This window comes from Vigna unguiculata, chromosome 9 (genome assembly GCF_037176805.1).
Source record: "Vigna unguiculata cultivar grain cowpea cultivar isolate G323 ecotype 2 chromosome 9, ASM3717680v1, whole genome shotgun sequence".
In the NCBI taxonomy this organism is placed as follows: Eukaryota; Viridiplantae; Streptophyta; class Magnoliopsida; order Fabales; family Fabaceae; genus Vigna; species Vigna unguiculata.
Genome location: NC_140800.1, coordinates 26,802,037 through 26,818,095, shown reverse-complemented (window position 1 = coordinate 26,818,095; position 16,059 = coordinate 26,802,037). Strand labels below are relative to the sequence as shown.

At 34.0% G+C, this 16,059-nt stretch overlaps 1 protein-coding gene across 1 annotated transcript; it reads right to left on the bottom strand.

The window, feature by feature from the left end:
* Positions 1–11,076: 11,076 nt before the first annotated feature.
* GUT1 (Exostosin family protein) lies at positions 11,077–15,664 on the bottom strand. The gene is made up of 4 exons (XM_028047619.2): positions 15,036–15,664; positions 12,651–13,039; positions 12,242–12,483; positions 11,077–11,915 (listed from the first exon to the last, which is right to left on the bottom strand). Exons 1-4 carry the CDS (start codon positions 15,139–15,141, stop codon positions 11,402–11,404), a joined length of 1,251 nt encoding a protein of 416 aa, XP_027903420.1. The 5' UTR covers positions 15,142–15,664; the 3' UTR covers positions 11,077–11,401.
* Positions 15,665–16,059: the final 395 nt, after the last annotated feature.

Genomic DNA, 16,059 nt, shown 5'->3' with positions numbered 1-16,059 from the left:
ACCACTTCCCTTTTTATCACGTTAACAGAATCACTAGCTTCCAAAATAACAATTTTTTTCCTATACATACTTTCCAGATCATAATGCTCAAAGTTTTCATTGTTCTTTATGCCATTATTTAACTGTGTATCAATCAATCGAAAAGATGATAATCATATTGTAATTTTTTTCATTCAAGATTCCAAGAAATTTTGACATATCTTTCAAAAATACCCAAAATGTAAAACCCCAAACCCCATCACTTACTTGACGAAAAAACCCAATTCATGAGTGTCAACCTCGTTGTTGTTGGAATTGGGATGCCTTACCTTTCTCGCGTGAAGTCAACCTCGTTGTTGCGTTAGCTTTGCGCGACGAACCTCAACGCATCAAGTGGGATGAACCTCAACGGTGGATGAACCTCAGTTGATGAACCTTCAAACTGAGATTTTGAAGTTGTAGTTAGCTTCGGAGTTGTAGAGAACATTGTGACCTTCGGAGTTGCAGAAATCATGGTGAGCTTCAGACATGAGCTTTCGAATGCTTGCATAGGGCTAACTTTTAGAAAGGAATTGCCTAGCTTTTGAATGTGTAACTTAGAAAAAAATATATTTCTAATAAACAAAATTAAAAATTCTTACATACAAAGCATTCTACACCAAATTTCATAGGTAAAGTATCGTATGAAAATTTTCCGCCAAAATCTACCATGCTTACCTATGAAAATTTTCACATATAATTTATTTTTTTTACCTATGAACTTTAATTTTATCTACGACCAACTTTCGTAGATAAATTTAAATTATCTACGAAATATATTTTGTAAATAAATTTTTATAGATAATATACAATTTTCTTGTAGTATATTGTGAAGAATTGAGATAGATGTAATGCTAGGAATGGAAACCTACTTGAATATATAAAACCATGCATGAGATGAATCAAGAACTATCAAACCATTCAAAATTATCAAACCACATTTGGTAGATTTATAGTCAAGTTAGCACCCAGGTTTTACAGCACTAGGTTTATTTGGTCTAATATACAAAACTGAATTTATGCAATGTATTCACAGACTAACAATTAAAAACCGATTTGGTAGTAGAACCAACATGACAACATTTTGATCCAATGTATATTATTTATTCTACAATGCACAATTGAGTAACTTTACCAAACATAAATGCAAACAAGTTTAAAATTCTCTTAATTGACTACTAGAATGGAGAATTTAACAAGAACAATAACATAGTCAAAAATCCTAATTATAACCAAAGCATGAAACCTAAAATATCAAAATTAAGTAACCTTACTAGCAAGAACTAGAAATTAAAGTCTAAACCAATAATTAAGTTCACAATCATGACTCTAGTGTAGAAAAAAGTGTAAAACAACATTTAAAACTAGAATTAAGCATCACAATCCAAAATTCAATATCCAAAGTCAACTTAGGGAATTTCAAACATAATGAAAACAATGAACATGGATGAAAGATTAATGAACTTCCTTTCTAAACATGTTTAGTCTTCTTAAGCATGTGCCTTCATCCTTGGTTAGGGTCAATCCTTCATCACACATGAACACAACCAATTACAAACCTCCCTACTCGTAAAAAATCCAAGTGTGAACGCATCATCCTATGAACCTCCTCGCTCGTACTTCTCACACAAAGGAACCACCATAACGAACCTCCTCGTCCGTATTTTATCATGCGTATGATCCTCCCTTATGAACCTCCCCGTTTGTAACATTCAAGTGTAGCATATCCATAACCCAACATGAGGAGCCCATAGGATTCATACCTTATCGCTTACCACACTTAATCACACTTAGCATACAAGCCCCTTAATTTCTCAATGGAACCAGATCACAAGACCATCACACTCACGTATGCATAAAAACCAAAACCCGCAACCAACCTTTTGACCATCGCCTGGCAGAACAAAAGCTCCGCCTATCGGTTCCTATTGTAGACCACCTAGCAGTTCAGTAACACCGCCTGGTGCCACACCCTCTAGGGCCTCCTTGTCCCACCTATCGCTTGGCGGTCCAACAGTGCCACCATGCGCTATACTAGTAGCGTCAAACTGTTGGTTTATGTCCCAAAACAGGTTCCAATTTACCAACCACTAATGCATACTTCCATAATACAATAACACAGATCCACACGTCACAACATGCCTCAAAACACACTACCACACATCAGATGCATTATCTTATATCCACACATGCATTCACTACTTTGGCTCATATTAACACATGAAATTAACAACGAATCATGAACTCACCAATACAATACCTGCAATAGTTCCTTTAATCCATCCCCTCATGCCAAACCAAGTTTCACTTACATACCACACTTTCATTGATACACCAAACTCCCCAAAACAGTAGCAATCTGGCCTTATTATATCAATTTGGCCTTCCCATATCCGTACACGCTCAATTACATTCAACCAAACACGACAATCACAACCTTTTTAACATGGACAACAAACATTATCGTCATCACACATTCATTTTTTTCCCAAGCCCAAAGTTAAACCCTTATGTTGATTTATTCAACGAATCACTAAGGTATCATCACAATAGTGGCATTTCCAAAATTTTATATCAATGAACACTCAAAGAAGGATAAAATTACAGAAGAACTAACTTTGCACCACAACACCAACCAACCCATTGAGTAAAGTGATGGACAAGTTAATAGTTTCATCCAGGTTTAGCTTCTCTTGCAAGCTTCTCTAATCATCACAACCAAGTGTGACTGGACCAAATACCAGCAAAACCTTCACAACACCACAAAATCATCTAAGTCCCACTCTTTCAAATGAACTGCATAAACAAGATGATACAAAATCTTCAAGTGAGATGAATTTGAGGACAAATTCTCTTTAAGAAGGAGGGTACGATAGAAGTCTATTTCCTAAACTTCAAGTGGTACGAATTTGAGGACAAATTCTCTTCAAGAAAGAGGGAATGATAGAGGACTATTCCAAGATTCCATACAAGAAGAACTTGAAGATGAACTTTTGGATTTTCTTTTAGAAATTAATTATGTTTTATGTTTTTGGGCTTTAAGCTTTCTTTTATAATTAGTTTATGCTTTTATGTTTTGGGATTGGGCCTTCTTGTAGGGTTTACAGGTTTGCTTAAACTTATGTGCCTATAAATAAAGGTACTAAAAACTGATGTGGAGACTTTTAGTCATATATTGAGTTTGATTTCATTAAAAAGAGAATTCTCTTTATTCTTGGCTTAGGCCTCTGGTTCTTATCAAAGATTAACATCTTTGTGGCGAATCTTCACTTGACTTATTAATATGCTAGATTGTGGCGTCCTCCATCTCTATCTTATTCTGCGTTCTTCTCTGATTTATTCATTTTGTGCCTCTTGAGGATTCAAATTCAGAAATGATCATACTCTTTCCTAGATAGGATTGTATCATCTGGTATCTAGAGATAGATTCTGGTTTAAATTTCTTCTTATATGTTATTTTTCTGTCATATAAAAAAACTACAATTTTTCAATGTCTCCTTGTTCTGTTTTTTGTTTTAAATTTTGTTTGTTTCGTTTGTAAGGAGTGAAACCCCTAAGGTTGTTTCCAATTTGGTTGAATTTTTTTTATTTGGCGTATTTTTTTTTCTGTTCTTTATTTAAATTGTGTATTTCTACATTTGATTCGTGAAAATTATTTGTTTTTGTGTTTGGGATTTGCAAGTACACTTACTTTTGATTTACATGAGTATGAGGATTTAAAGGATCAATTGTTTAAGTTTGTTTTTTTGTTGAACTACAAAAAAAAATATTGTGGATCAAGGCCAAAGGAAACAAATATATATTGGAAAAAGAAATAAAAAAAGAAGGATCCAAAAAAAAGGGAGTTCAACATAACTTTTATTGCAATTTATTTGTGATTTATTGATATCTCCTTGCAATCAGTCTTTCTCTTAAAGTCTCTGTGTTGTCTCATTTGAATCTCTTTGGTAGTCCTATTATTTTCTAATTTTAATTTTCTTGTTTTGTGTCTTTAAAATTCCTTGAAGTTTTGTCTAGAGTTTTGAATTTTCTTTATCCTCTAAAGTCAAGATTTATATCTCGCAACATTTTTCACATTGTTTGTTCACTCTTTGCTTAAGTTACTAGAGTTCTTTGTTAAGCCCTAAAGGGAATTTGAGTGGTAAAAGGCAAGAGAGTACATTCAAGAAAAGCCTATAAGTGTGATACACGAGTGAAAAATTGAATGAAACACTTAGCAGAGTGGTGAGGTCCCAATAAATAAATAAATAAATAAAAACAATATTGTTGCTAACATTTGCTTATAGGGCATGACTTCTTCCCAGAATAGTGAGCCTCTATCACCTAAGACTGTGACACTTATGGTTGCACTTGATAAGCTCACATTACAAATGAATCAAATGCAACAACACAATCAACAACAGTTCGAAAGGCTCCAAAAGTTTAATGAAGATGTGAGCGTGAGATTAGAGGGAGTGGAGAGAAGAAGAAGGAGACATGATGATTCAGACCATTCTTCTCATAATGATGAAGCGTCATATGTTTTTAGGCCACGACGAGGCCAAACACGAGAGGCAATTGGGAACCACATGCTTAGGAGGGATAATGATGAGGAGGAGCATGATTTTAAGCCAAGACAAGGCCAAAGACGATAGGAGTTCGGGAACCACACACCTCGAAGAGATAAGATGTGGAGGAAGATTATAATTCCTAAATTTAATGGAGCTAATGACCCAGAAGCCTACCTGGCATGGAAAATGAAGCTTGACCAAATCTTTAACTCTTACGATTATGAGGATGATGATAAGGTGCTTATGGCTTCCTTGGAGTTTGAAGGCTATGCTATGAATTGGTGGAATCAAATCACCGTGGACATAGCTAGAAGAAGGCAATTGCCAATTTCTACATGGGAGCAATTAAAGGTAGCTATGAAGGAAAGATTTGTGCCTCCTTATTATAAAAAAGAGATCTTCAACAAATTACAAAGACTTACACAGGGAAATAAGAGTGTTGAAGAGTATGTTCAAGAGATAGAGGTCACCTTGATGAAAGCTGAAGTGGAAGAAACACATATGGCTACAATGGATAGATTCTTGAATGGATTAAATAGGGAGATTTAAGATGTGGTGGAAATGCACCATTATTAGACCTTGGAGGATCTTATTCACCAATCCACCAGAGTGGAACAACAACTTAAGAGAAGAAGTGCCTATAGGAAGTCATCCACCTCATGGAGAGATACAGAGAAATATAAGAAGGAGGGAGCTACTTCTACCATTCCTAAATCTAAGGAGAAGGAGTCCCCAAATGGTAAAGTAACTTCTCAAGCTAGTAATGATGATTCTTCACGTTCTAGTGCAATAAAATGTTTTAAATGTTTGGGTAGAGGACATATCGCAGTTGAATGTCCCAACAGAAGAACTGTGATGTTGTTGGTGAATGGTGAGTACATTAGTGAGCATTCCGCGGGTGAATCATCTAGTAGTGATGAGGAGGAAAAGGAGTGTGAAGTCCCCCCTGTGGAGGGAGATCTCTTGATGGTTAAGCGGTTGTTGGGTAGTATGAATACGGAGGAAGATGAGAGCCAAAGAAGAAATATTTTCCATTCTAGATGTATGGTTAGGGGAAAGGTGTGTTCATTCATCATTGATGGAGAAAGTTGTACAAATGTAGCTAGTAAACGACTAGTGGAAAAGCTTGGTTTGGTGACATCTATGCACCCCAGTCCTTATACTTTGCAATGGTTGAGTGAGGATGGAGAATTGGTGGTAGATAAGCAGGTGAACATTGCTTTCTCTATAGGTAAATATGTCGATGAGGTAGTATGTGATGTGGTACCTATGGAGGTGAGTCACTTGTTGTTGGGGAGGCCTTGGCAATATGATAGAAAGGTAACCCATGATGGTCTAACCAATAAGTATTATTTCCTGTTTATGGGGCAGAAGGTGTCCCTAACACCTTTATCTCCTAGAGAAGTTTGTGAGGATCAAATTAAGATGAGAGTGAGAAGAGAGCAAGAGAGAAAAGAAGGAAGAGAGAAAATTCCAGAAAAAGGAAAGAAAAAGGAAGGTAAAAAAATAAGGAGTGATAAAAGCCTTTTATTGAGAGAAAAAGAAATAAACAGAGCGTTGATTAAGAAACAGCCCTTATATTTGTTTATGCCTAACAATATTTGTCTCTCTTCTATACAAGTTTATTTGTCTTTAGGTATGGAGCAATTTCTCAAGAAGTATGATGATGTCTTTCCTAAAGACATCCCTCATGGTTTATCTCCTAAAAGGGGTACTGAGTATAATATAGATCTCATTCAAGGTGCATCCCTTCCTAATAGGCTAACTTATAGGAGTAACACAATAGAAACGAAAGAGCTACAGAAGCAAGTGGAGCAACTTATGAACAAAGGATCGGTTCAAGAAAGTTTGAGTCCATGTGTTATTCTAGTCATTCTGGTACCTATGAAAGATAGATTGGGGTCAATGTGCAATGACTGCGGGGCCATCAAATATATCATTATAAGATGCGTATTTGATCCGGGAAGACCTTTCAGAATTCGGGTCAAATTCTCTCCAAATAGGGGAGAATGATACAGAATCTTCAAGTGAGACGAATTTGAGGACAAACTCTCTTTAAGAAGGAGGGTACGATAGAAGTCTATTTCCTAAACTTCAAGTGGTACGAATTTGAGGACAAATTCTCTTCAAGAAGGAGGGAATGATAGAGGACTATCCCAAGATTCCATAAAAGAAGAACTTGAAGATGAACTTTTGGATTTTCTTTTAGAAATTAATTATGTTTTATGTTTTTGGGCTTTGAGCTTTGAGCTTTCTTTTATAATTAGTTTATGCTTTTATGTTTTGGGCTTGGGCCTTCTTGTAGGGTTTATAGGTTTGCTTAAACTTATGTGCCTATAAATAAAGGTACTAAAAACTGATGTGGACACTTTTAGTCATATATTGAATTTGATTTCATTAAAAAGAGAATTTTCTTTGTTCTTGGCTTAGGCCTCTGGTTCTTATCAAAGATTAACATCTTTGTGGCAAATCTTCACTTGACTTATCAATCTGCTAGATTGTGGCGTCCTTCATCTCTGTCTTATTCCGCGTTCTTCTCTGATTTATTCGTGTCGTGCCTCTTGAGGATTCAAATTCAGAAACGATCATACTCTTTCCTGAATAGGATTGTATCACAAGCTAAGAAAAAAATTACACCTAATATCACAAGTCAACACCTCTACAAATTGTCTAGCATTTCCAAAGTAAAACTGAAACTTCCATAAAACTCTACAAATTATGTTCTTACACTCAAATTATAGATAATTGAATTAAGAATGTGATGCAAAAAGAATAAACTTAACTGGATAACTATTAAAAAGTTATAGATCAAACAAGCAGCATAGGTCAAAATTGTCAGAATTTACTTTTACACTTATTAACAAAATATCTATCTAAAAACTCCAAATTAACACATTTTCAACAAAAAAAAAACGCAAGACTTTTACTAAGAAAAAAAAATCTGAACTAAAAACAAAAAAAATAGAACTAAATAAGGCCCAAAAGGAATGCTATAAACTATCAAAAGTGCAATAAAATAGGGACTTAATAATTTGTTTGATGAATCACTTTGTCTTGTTTCGTTTGACTAGTGTTTATTTGTACTTTCATCATTTGATGGTGTTTGACATCATATCATCTAGTATAGGGATGTCAATAAAACTCGTACCGCGGGTATCCGCAGATAAAACTCGCAATGAGTAGGAAACGAGTATTAAAAATTAATACTCGCTACCCGTGAGTACATGTATTTTTGATACCTGCATGTTAACGGGGCGGGTATGGGTATCATAATATTCGTACCCACTAAACTTTAATTCACAAAAATACCCTCATATATATTAGTAAAAAATATTCTGACCTATTTTTTTCTAAGTTGCACATCTTGTCTTCTGTCTTCATTCTTCTCGTTTCAAGTATTGGTACGTTGTCTTCTTCTAGGTACATCCCTTAACATTCTTCTTTTTCCTTTCTTTGAAATTGGGCATAATCAAACCCTATATAGATAGTGACGTTTATGGTATGCTTGTTGTCAAATGATGGAATCAAAATAAGAATACTTGGCACGTGACAGTTGAGATTTATTATTTATTTATTTATCAGGAATCAATCGGAGAAAAAACATTAATTAAAGAATTTTCATTGTGTTGAACGTCATTTTATATTTCTTTTTAATTATTTGGACTTGTATGAACTTGAGTTTATTTGAACTTTATTTAAAATTTATGACAATGATGTATTTTATTTTATTTTATTTGAATTTATGATTAAATATTTATTTTTTAAATAATTTTGTAAATACCCACGGGTACTCGTGGATACCTACGAATATAAAAAAATAGGCGGGTACCCACATAATGGATATCCGACGAATATGGGTACGAATACGGGACAGATATTTATACAGTAGATAGGGTACGAGGATGCTATTACCCCTATCCTATCCCTACCGTTGATATCCCTAATCTAGTCAATACATTGCCTAGTATGGTCTGGTCATCTCTCTTTTACTTGGATCATGTGATCTCCATAAATGCTTTCTTAATAAATCTTGTTTCAACTCATTAACACACGTTAGATTGAATATGAATATATCAGGTATGCATCAAATTTATTATTAGTAGTGCATGTCTTAATCATAAATTCATAGTCTAATCAACCTATTCTTCTTTAATCATCTTACGGTTTATTACAGTCTAGCATTGGTTGTTCTTTCTTAGTATAATATGTGCCAAACATTTTTTTATTCATCTGTTACTAAACGACCCTAAATGTAGTAATATTTCTACCTTTCCGATGTTTAACCTAATATAATGAAATTGTATTATTTATGTACTCAACCTCGTTTATGTTTATGTTGTTCAATGTTGTTTCTTGCAAATGTAGTAAGAGGCCAGGAGTAATACCCTATTTACTTTATTTAATTGTTGGACTTAGTGTGGTTGCCCATTTCTATTATTAAATATCCTATTTATTGTTATTTAATTTTAAATTATTTTCAAAAAAAAAATGGAAAATATTGTACATGAAAAATTAAACTGATAATTAGTATCATTGTTAATAGTAAATAATTTATTTTACATCTTTATACATTATTCTCACATAAAAATAAAATCATGATAAGTTAACATTAAAGACGACAACAAATCGGATTAAATATGAATAACATTTATGTTATTAGTTTCATTTATCACATTATCTGTTATTTGTCGGATATTTATAAGTGAATACTTATGATTTTTTTATACCTGAATTGGTGGATATTTTATTTTTGTTTTTCTAAAATATTAAAAAAAATTATTTAAAATGAAATCTTTAAAATATAAACTTAGCTAAAATATTAATTTTTAAGTACAATTCAAATAAAATTAATTAGTAAAATATTAATACAAATGAATTTTTTTTTTCTAAAAGGTAAAGTTAAACGAGTTACACCAAGATATACGTTTTAAAATGTTAATACTTTATAAAATAATTTCAATTTTATTAGTCTAAATAAAAAAAACATAAATATATAAAGTCAAATTTTAAACAATTCTTTCATAATGTTTTTTTCCAAATAAATTCATATTAGGCATCACATTAAAATTTTATTAAAAAGAGAAAGAAAAATAGGAAAACCACACTAAATCCATGATAAAAAAAAAAAAAACATGGCTATAAAACATCAAATCATTTAAATGGTTCTCTATGATTTTCTTCAAGAAAAATATGATAAACTTTGAACTTTGTATGTTTAAAAAAATGCAAACACCAAACAATACCAATAATCAAATTCCTCAACATATTAAGAGACTTATAATTAGTCAATCCTCTCACATTCCAAAAAGAACCTCTAAACTCATTAGTACTTTCTAGATGTTTTTGTTTTGGAAAATTTAATATTAACTTTCTTTCGTAATCTACCCCTGTCGGATTTTCTAAATGTTTGAATTGATTCATCATCCTCTTTAATATTAGAATCTACTCTCTCATCAAGCATATTAATACATTTAAAAGTTAATTTCAATTTCTCCGCAAAATAAATTTTATTAGACGTCAAAAAATTATAAACTGTCTTAGAATTACTATGTGATGAATTTAGTTGTTGTAAAACATGCAAACTAATAATAATGGAAGTGATATTCTCTAAAGAAAACATATTAATCAAAGGATCAGACTCTAACACACCACTATTAGAAACATTTAGATTATTAATAGAAAAAGATTTATTAGATTTATTCTCAACATAAATATTATAGTGATTAACCATCACAATAGACTAAACTACATGAGGTTGAACTACATGCACTAGAGACTATATCACAAGCTCCACTAATAATTTGTTTTGATAACTTGAATTAAAAAGTACTCAAATAAAATTTACTGGTAATTATTAATAGATAAAAGATATCGACGACTCAAATACCATAATATTCATACTTGTCACATTATCAAATGGATAATTAAATACATATATTCGTTTTCATAGGTATTCACGAAGATTATCTAAATTTTCCTCGCAAATGTCCACGAGTACAATTTTTTTTTCATCCCAAATGACAGTTTTCCCTTCTTACATTCAACTTACAACTTTAACAATTTATATTTTATTATAATATAATATTTTATTAAATAAAACAGGTGCAAAGTAGATATTTTTAATGAACAATGGTGTTAAAATATATTTTTCCAATACAATAAACCTGGGCCTTAATTTGCGCCTCGCATTTTGGTAGGACAGGTCACATCACATACCACAATATTACATCAACGAAAAGAAAGACAAAACGCCAAAAACAATCCACCGTGTTGAAAGTTGATACTGCGATGCCAGCCATATCAATGGGACCACCCTAGCTAACCACCAAATGAGTAACAATAATATCATAATGAAACCACTAACTTTGCTTTCAAAACTTTCAATATCTTTATAAAGAAATGAAAGAGTGATTTGGAGAACCAAACCAATTAACATGATAGAAATAATCAATTACTAATCCAATACGAATCATTCCTTATTCTACAGTGCAACTACCATCATCAGAAATGCATACCAAAACAAGAAGCCTATTATGTATTGATGTCATCTTGATTTCCATGGTTTGTGCTAGGTCACTGACTCTAGCCAAGGACTCTATTGTTTGTGGTGTGCTAGGTCACTGATTTCCATAGTTTTTGTATGTATACCATTTGAGCAATAAAACTGAAAAATGGATATCAAATGATCTAATGAATGGTCTGAGAAAAACAATCAAAATTTACAAAGGCAACAAAAACCAGCATCTCAATTTCCAACCCCACCTATGCACACTTGGAAGTATAGACCAAAATGTGTGAAGAATCCTAATTGCCCCAGAAAGGTGTTATAAGTGCTACCATGGTTTAAGGTCCCCCACAGGCCCAGCAGTCCAATTCAAGGCCTTCTCTCCTGGTTTCAAGAAGACAGTGCGGTCGTGCGGCAGTTTCCGAGCAAGGCCATTCAAAACTTGATGGAAAGCATCACCGGGTTGCGCCGGTTGAGGGAACAGCATAGCTTGCTTCATGGAAGGGTTGGCAAGTAATCTCTGTTTCCTCAAGATAACTTCTGGTGGAATAGATGTGAGTATAGTGTCTAGTTGAGGTACATCTTTTTCATCAACATATACACCTATCTCTTCCCAAGGGATTGCATCAGCAAATGGAAGAACAATATCATCTGCAATGATCACTGGGATGCAGCCAAATATCACAGCTTCAACCAGTCTTGGGCTCCAAGGGGCCCATCCAAGTGGACACAAGCAGAACACAGCTCGCTGCATGTCTTCGTAGTATGTTGTTGGATGCTCTGTGGAAATGTCAAACAGAGGATTGTCCTTAAAGTTCTCCCACACTGCTGCTCTTGCACCTCTGTAACATACCAAAGTTCAGTCAGTTTGAGCCTTCACCATGGTTTTGTTGTTTTTTCCATGAAAGCATGAAGACATGGAACCAAACTTCATGCATGATTAAATTACTTAGTTTTCAGTAAGAATACTAGAAGGAACCAATTAGAACATGAATGTTGTTAATCCAATTATGCTTGACTAGTTTCAATAACTAAATACTAAATAAATTTTAAGTCAAAAGATCTTATGCAAACATGATAGAAAGATAAATGAAAACTAAAAACACTCACATGTCACATGTCCAAATCCGATCCTTTAAGTTTGTGGGGTGTAAAACATAAGACCTACCTTGCATAGTAGCCACCTTCAGGGTCATTTCCAACATCATAAAACAGTCCCCGGAAGTAAACAAAAATGGACCTAGGCGTCTTTTCAGGAATTAGGTGTGCGTGCATTTTCTGTGGAGGGGCATATGGAGGAATGGTGATTGAGCCCTCTTTCAGGCAAACATGATTCCTCTGTCCAAATGTCTGAACCAAGGTAGCACGCTGCAGCAGTGGAAGAATTCCTCTTTCTATTGCTTTCTCCTCCTGGAACAAAATAACAAGGTAAAAATGCTTATTACAATATCCATGTACAGCTTTAGTACTGGAATTCAAGGTGCTTCTCACCAAACTTCGCATAATGTGTTTGAATGCTCAATTGAACTATTAGTTGTGAAAATAGAAAAATTGAAATGGAACACTAAATTTCTTACTTGATAATGGAAGCAAGCTCCAAAGTCATGAGGGGTTACAAAGAAATGATCTGCCCCTTCTGTCCTGTTCCAGTAAGGCCAGTTTGAAGAAATAAGCTGTATGGCACTTCGCATCATTCGTGGAGACTTGAAAGGTAAGGGGAGGCCATTTGGTGTCAAGTCACAAGTGGTGTATACAGGGGTGTAAAACCAATCAGCTTCTTCCGGATTAAGGGTTCGGACAGGGCTAGATAATAGAAACCGGTGCATAAAGATCTCAGCAGCAAACATATGAGTGAGGCATCTAGGGTCCTTTTGCAGGATTTTCTTATTATATTTGCTCGGAAGTTCATAAACAAAAACTTTTAACCTTCCCACTGGATCATCTTCTAACACGTCACCGGCACTACCTACAATTGGTTCAACCACATGATTAGTACTCTCAGTTCCTTACATAACTATAATATAGCGGATTTGAAATAGATAAAACAGCACAAAGAAGTCTGAGACTTGACTCCAATTTATCTCCAAATTCTGAATCAGAATTGCTTAATGCAAGTCATTCAGAAATAATACAAAGAATCAAACTTAATATTAACCCCTTGAATTCCATGCAACCAGGTGAGGTGTATATATCACACTGTTTATGTGTATGTATCACAAGAGTTTTAGATAAAAAAAATTTCACCATACTCCCATTCCAACTGCTTAGTCATTGGATTTTAATCCAACATATGCTACTTCCTGACAATCTCTACGCCATTATGCCGAGTTGAATATAACACCATCATAACATCTAAGTATCAACACAGTTAGGAGCAACATTCTTTCGTGATAGAAAATGCATGCAAAGTACACTCATTTTTCACTTAACTCACCTGCAAGAAAACGGGTACAGAATTATAAGGTTTTAATTAATGATTTTTCATTTAGATCTAATTAACCCATTAAAGAAAGAGGTATCCTGTAGAATTTCGAACTTAATTTACATTAAAAAAAAAATAGACACAATGTTTTTTTTTTTTTGCTGTAATTCTAGCAGAAAGAGAGGGATATAGTGAACCTACTTTCCTTCAGATTCCAGTGTCAAAGTTTAAACATCAAAAGTATAGGAGAAACCCTTATGTAATTCAGGAAGATCCCAAACTTCAGAATGACAATAACCTTCTGGCATTCTACCTTTAATAATGAAGAATGCTTGAAAAAAGGCACCACTTCAACCTTAACTTAAAATGAAAGTGATTTGCTCCTCTCTTATCATATCAAGCAATAGAAAACACACCAAAGGCTACTGGCATAAAAACCTATTTATCTTCTTGGGTGAATTTGAGTACTAAGGATGCAGGGACCTACCAATATGTTTCTAAATTGCTCTAAATATATTTTCATAGCTCATTGGAAAAATATCTTTTGCAAGCAATATCTTAAAAGCATCCTCGGTGTGCACATATATGCTTCTTCCAACCTCTTAAGCTGATTGCTAGTACTGGAATATAGGAAGTTTGTAGCAAATGAAGAGGACAACAAAAATCTCTATGAAAAAAACTGGTTTTTCCTTTTCCTCCTTCTCACACTATATTACGAAGTACTGCAGCACTAATAAAGGTTAGATTCAGAATCAGGCCACGGCATGATTTAAAATAAGTCAACAAAGGTCATCAAGATCTCGTGCCAATCCATATAACCTTACTAAAGTGAAAATTGACTAAAACACAACCCTAAATTGAAAAACAGCCCCTTCCGGTGTACGTCTTTTTCAATTTCTGGGACCAATTTCAGCACGTAACTTATTGTACCTGACCCTAGATCCTCCTGCGCTAGATAAGAATCTGTCTTCGCATTGCCATATATTACAATATAAACAGCTACACAAAACCAGTCCCAGAAATAGATCATACTACAAAGAATTGGGGTCGTGTGCATCCCAAAATATCAAACCAGAAAAATTTTAGGACATGGTAATAGTAGTTTCTAAATAGAATGTTTGGCACTTCCCAATTTTGAAATGGCCATTATAAGAATCTAAATCATTACATGCAATGCTGAAGAACTAGCATTCTGTGCTTGAAACACTGAATGGAAGAATAACATCTCAAAAGCTAGTCAACGATTTATGTAATAGATATTTTCCGAATCAACCTAAAACCAAAGTAGATCTTAGTTAAATCAACTCTCAACCCGCAAAAACACACCACTGAAAACTATAACAAGAAATTATAAACCATTAAGACCAACAAACAGGAATGAAATTCACCAGAACTGAAATCTCTAAGACCCAAATCAACAAAAGCAAACCAATCCAATCCAATCAAATCAAATCAACAGAACACTGGATAAATCGACCTCAGAAAGAATCTGATGAAACAAGTAGAAACGGGGGCGAAAACAAACTTTGAAGAACCCCACCTGAAATTCTCTCAGTAGGTTGATGTCGACCCAGCTCCACAGCCCCAATTGAAAGAACAGAAGAAGCCCAAAGAAGGCAAAGGAACCCCACCTTCCAAAAATCCATTCTTTTTTCTTTTTTTGTCACCCAGAAACTCCTTGATCCGATTAACCTCGGTGGTGGCTGCAACTGCAAATAACGGGAGTTGAGATTATAAGGCAAAAGAAGAAGTCAATTGTGGTCAGCAGAAGAAGGTGGCGAAGGCGATGGTTAAAACGTCACAAGGGAAAGTGGTTGCGAGAGATTTCTTCGCAATGGAAGAAAGGGATGTGTGTTCTTCCCAGCAACAATGAGAGAGACAGAGAGAGATACGAAAATATTATTTGAGGGACCAAAAGAGAGTGAATTTGCTTTGAAGAAATAAGGACAAAGGGTTTTCCTTAGTGAAAGAAAAAGTATGGAAAATGGGTTATTGCTGAAGATTGAAGAAGAAGAAGAGGCTTTTGCCAAAATTTTCTGAACAAGTCTGGTTTTCTTTATTGACGGTTTGATGGGAGGTCCATCTCAGAATACCATATTAGGCACCAAAATTCAACTACGTCACGCTGTGAAGTTCAACCATTACTTCAGTATTATTGTTGCTTTTTTTTTACCTGTATGAGTGTGTCACTGTGTTTTGAAATTGAACAATAACAGAACCACGTTCTTGATACAATTTGTTCTCAAATTTATTACCGCCATCAAATTAGGGAGTGAGTTTCTTCAAACAGAAATTAGTAAATAATTGAATTCAAGATACTAATAAAAGTTTGGTAAAATAGTCAATTTGTCTCTTTAAATTTTCATTAATCCAGTTTCACCCACTTTTAATCCTTAAAAAATAGAATAATACTTTAATTATTTGGATGATACTCACTTTGGTACAATTTAGGTTTAATTTAGGTTTTTTTGTTTTTTTTTATTTTTTTTATTTTCTTTTTAATTTTTGAAAAAAAATTAAAAATACCACGTGTCAGGTTCCTGTGTGTGACACGTGGCATTGTC

What these genes read in the sequence shown, in the direction of transcription:
- GUT1 (XM_028047619.2), bottom strand. Translation starts at nt 15,141, where the DNA reads ATGGATTTTTGGAAGGTGGGGTTCCTTTGCCTTCTTTGGGCTTCTTCT. An exon ending in GAGCTTGCTTCCATTATCAA is followed by an intron (nt 12,484 to 12,650) that starts GTAAGAAATTTA and finishes ATTTTGTTCCAG; the next exon opens with GAGGAGAAAGCAATAGAAAG. An exon ending in GAAGGTGGCTACTATGCAAG is followed by an intron (nt 11,916 to 12,241) that starts GTAGGTCTTATG and finishes GGTATGTTACAG; the next exon opens with AGGTGCAAGAGCAGCAGTGT.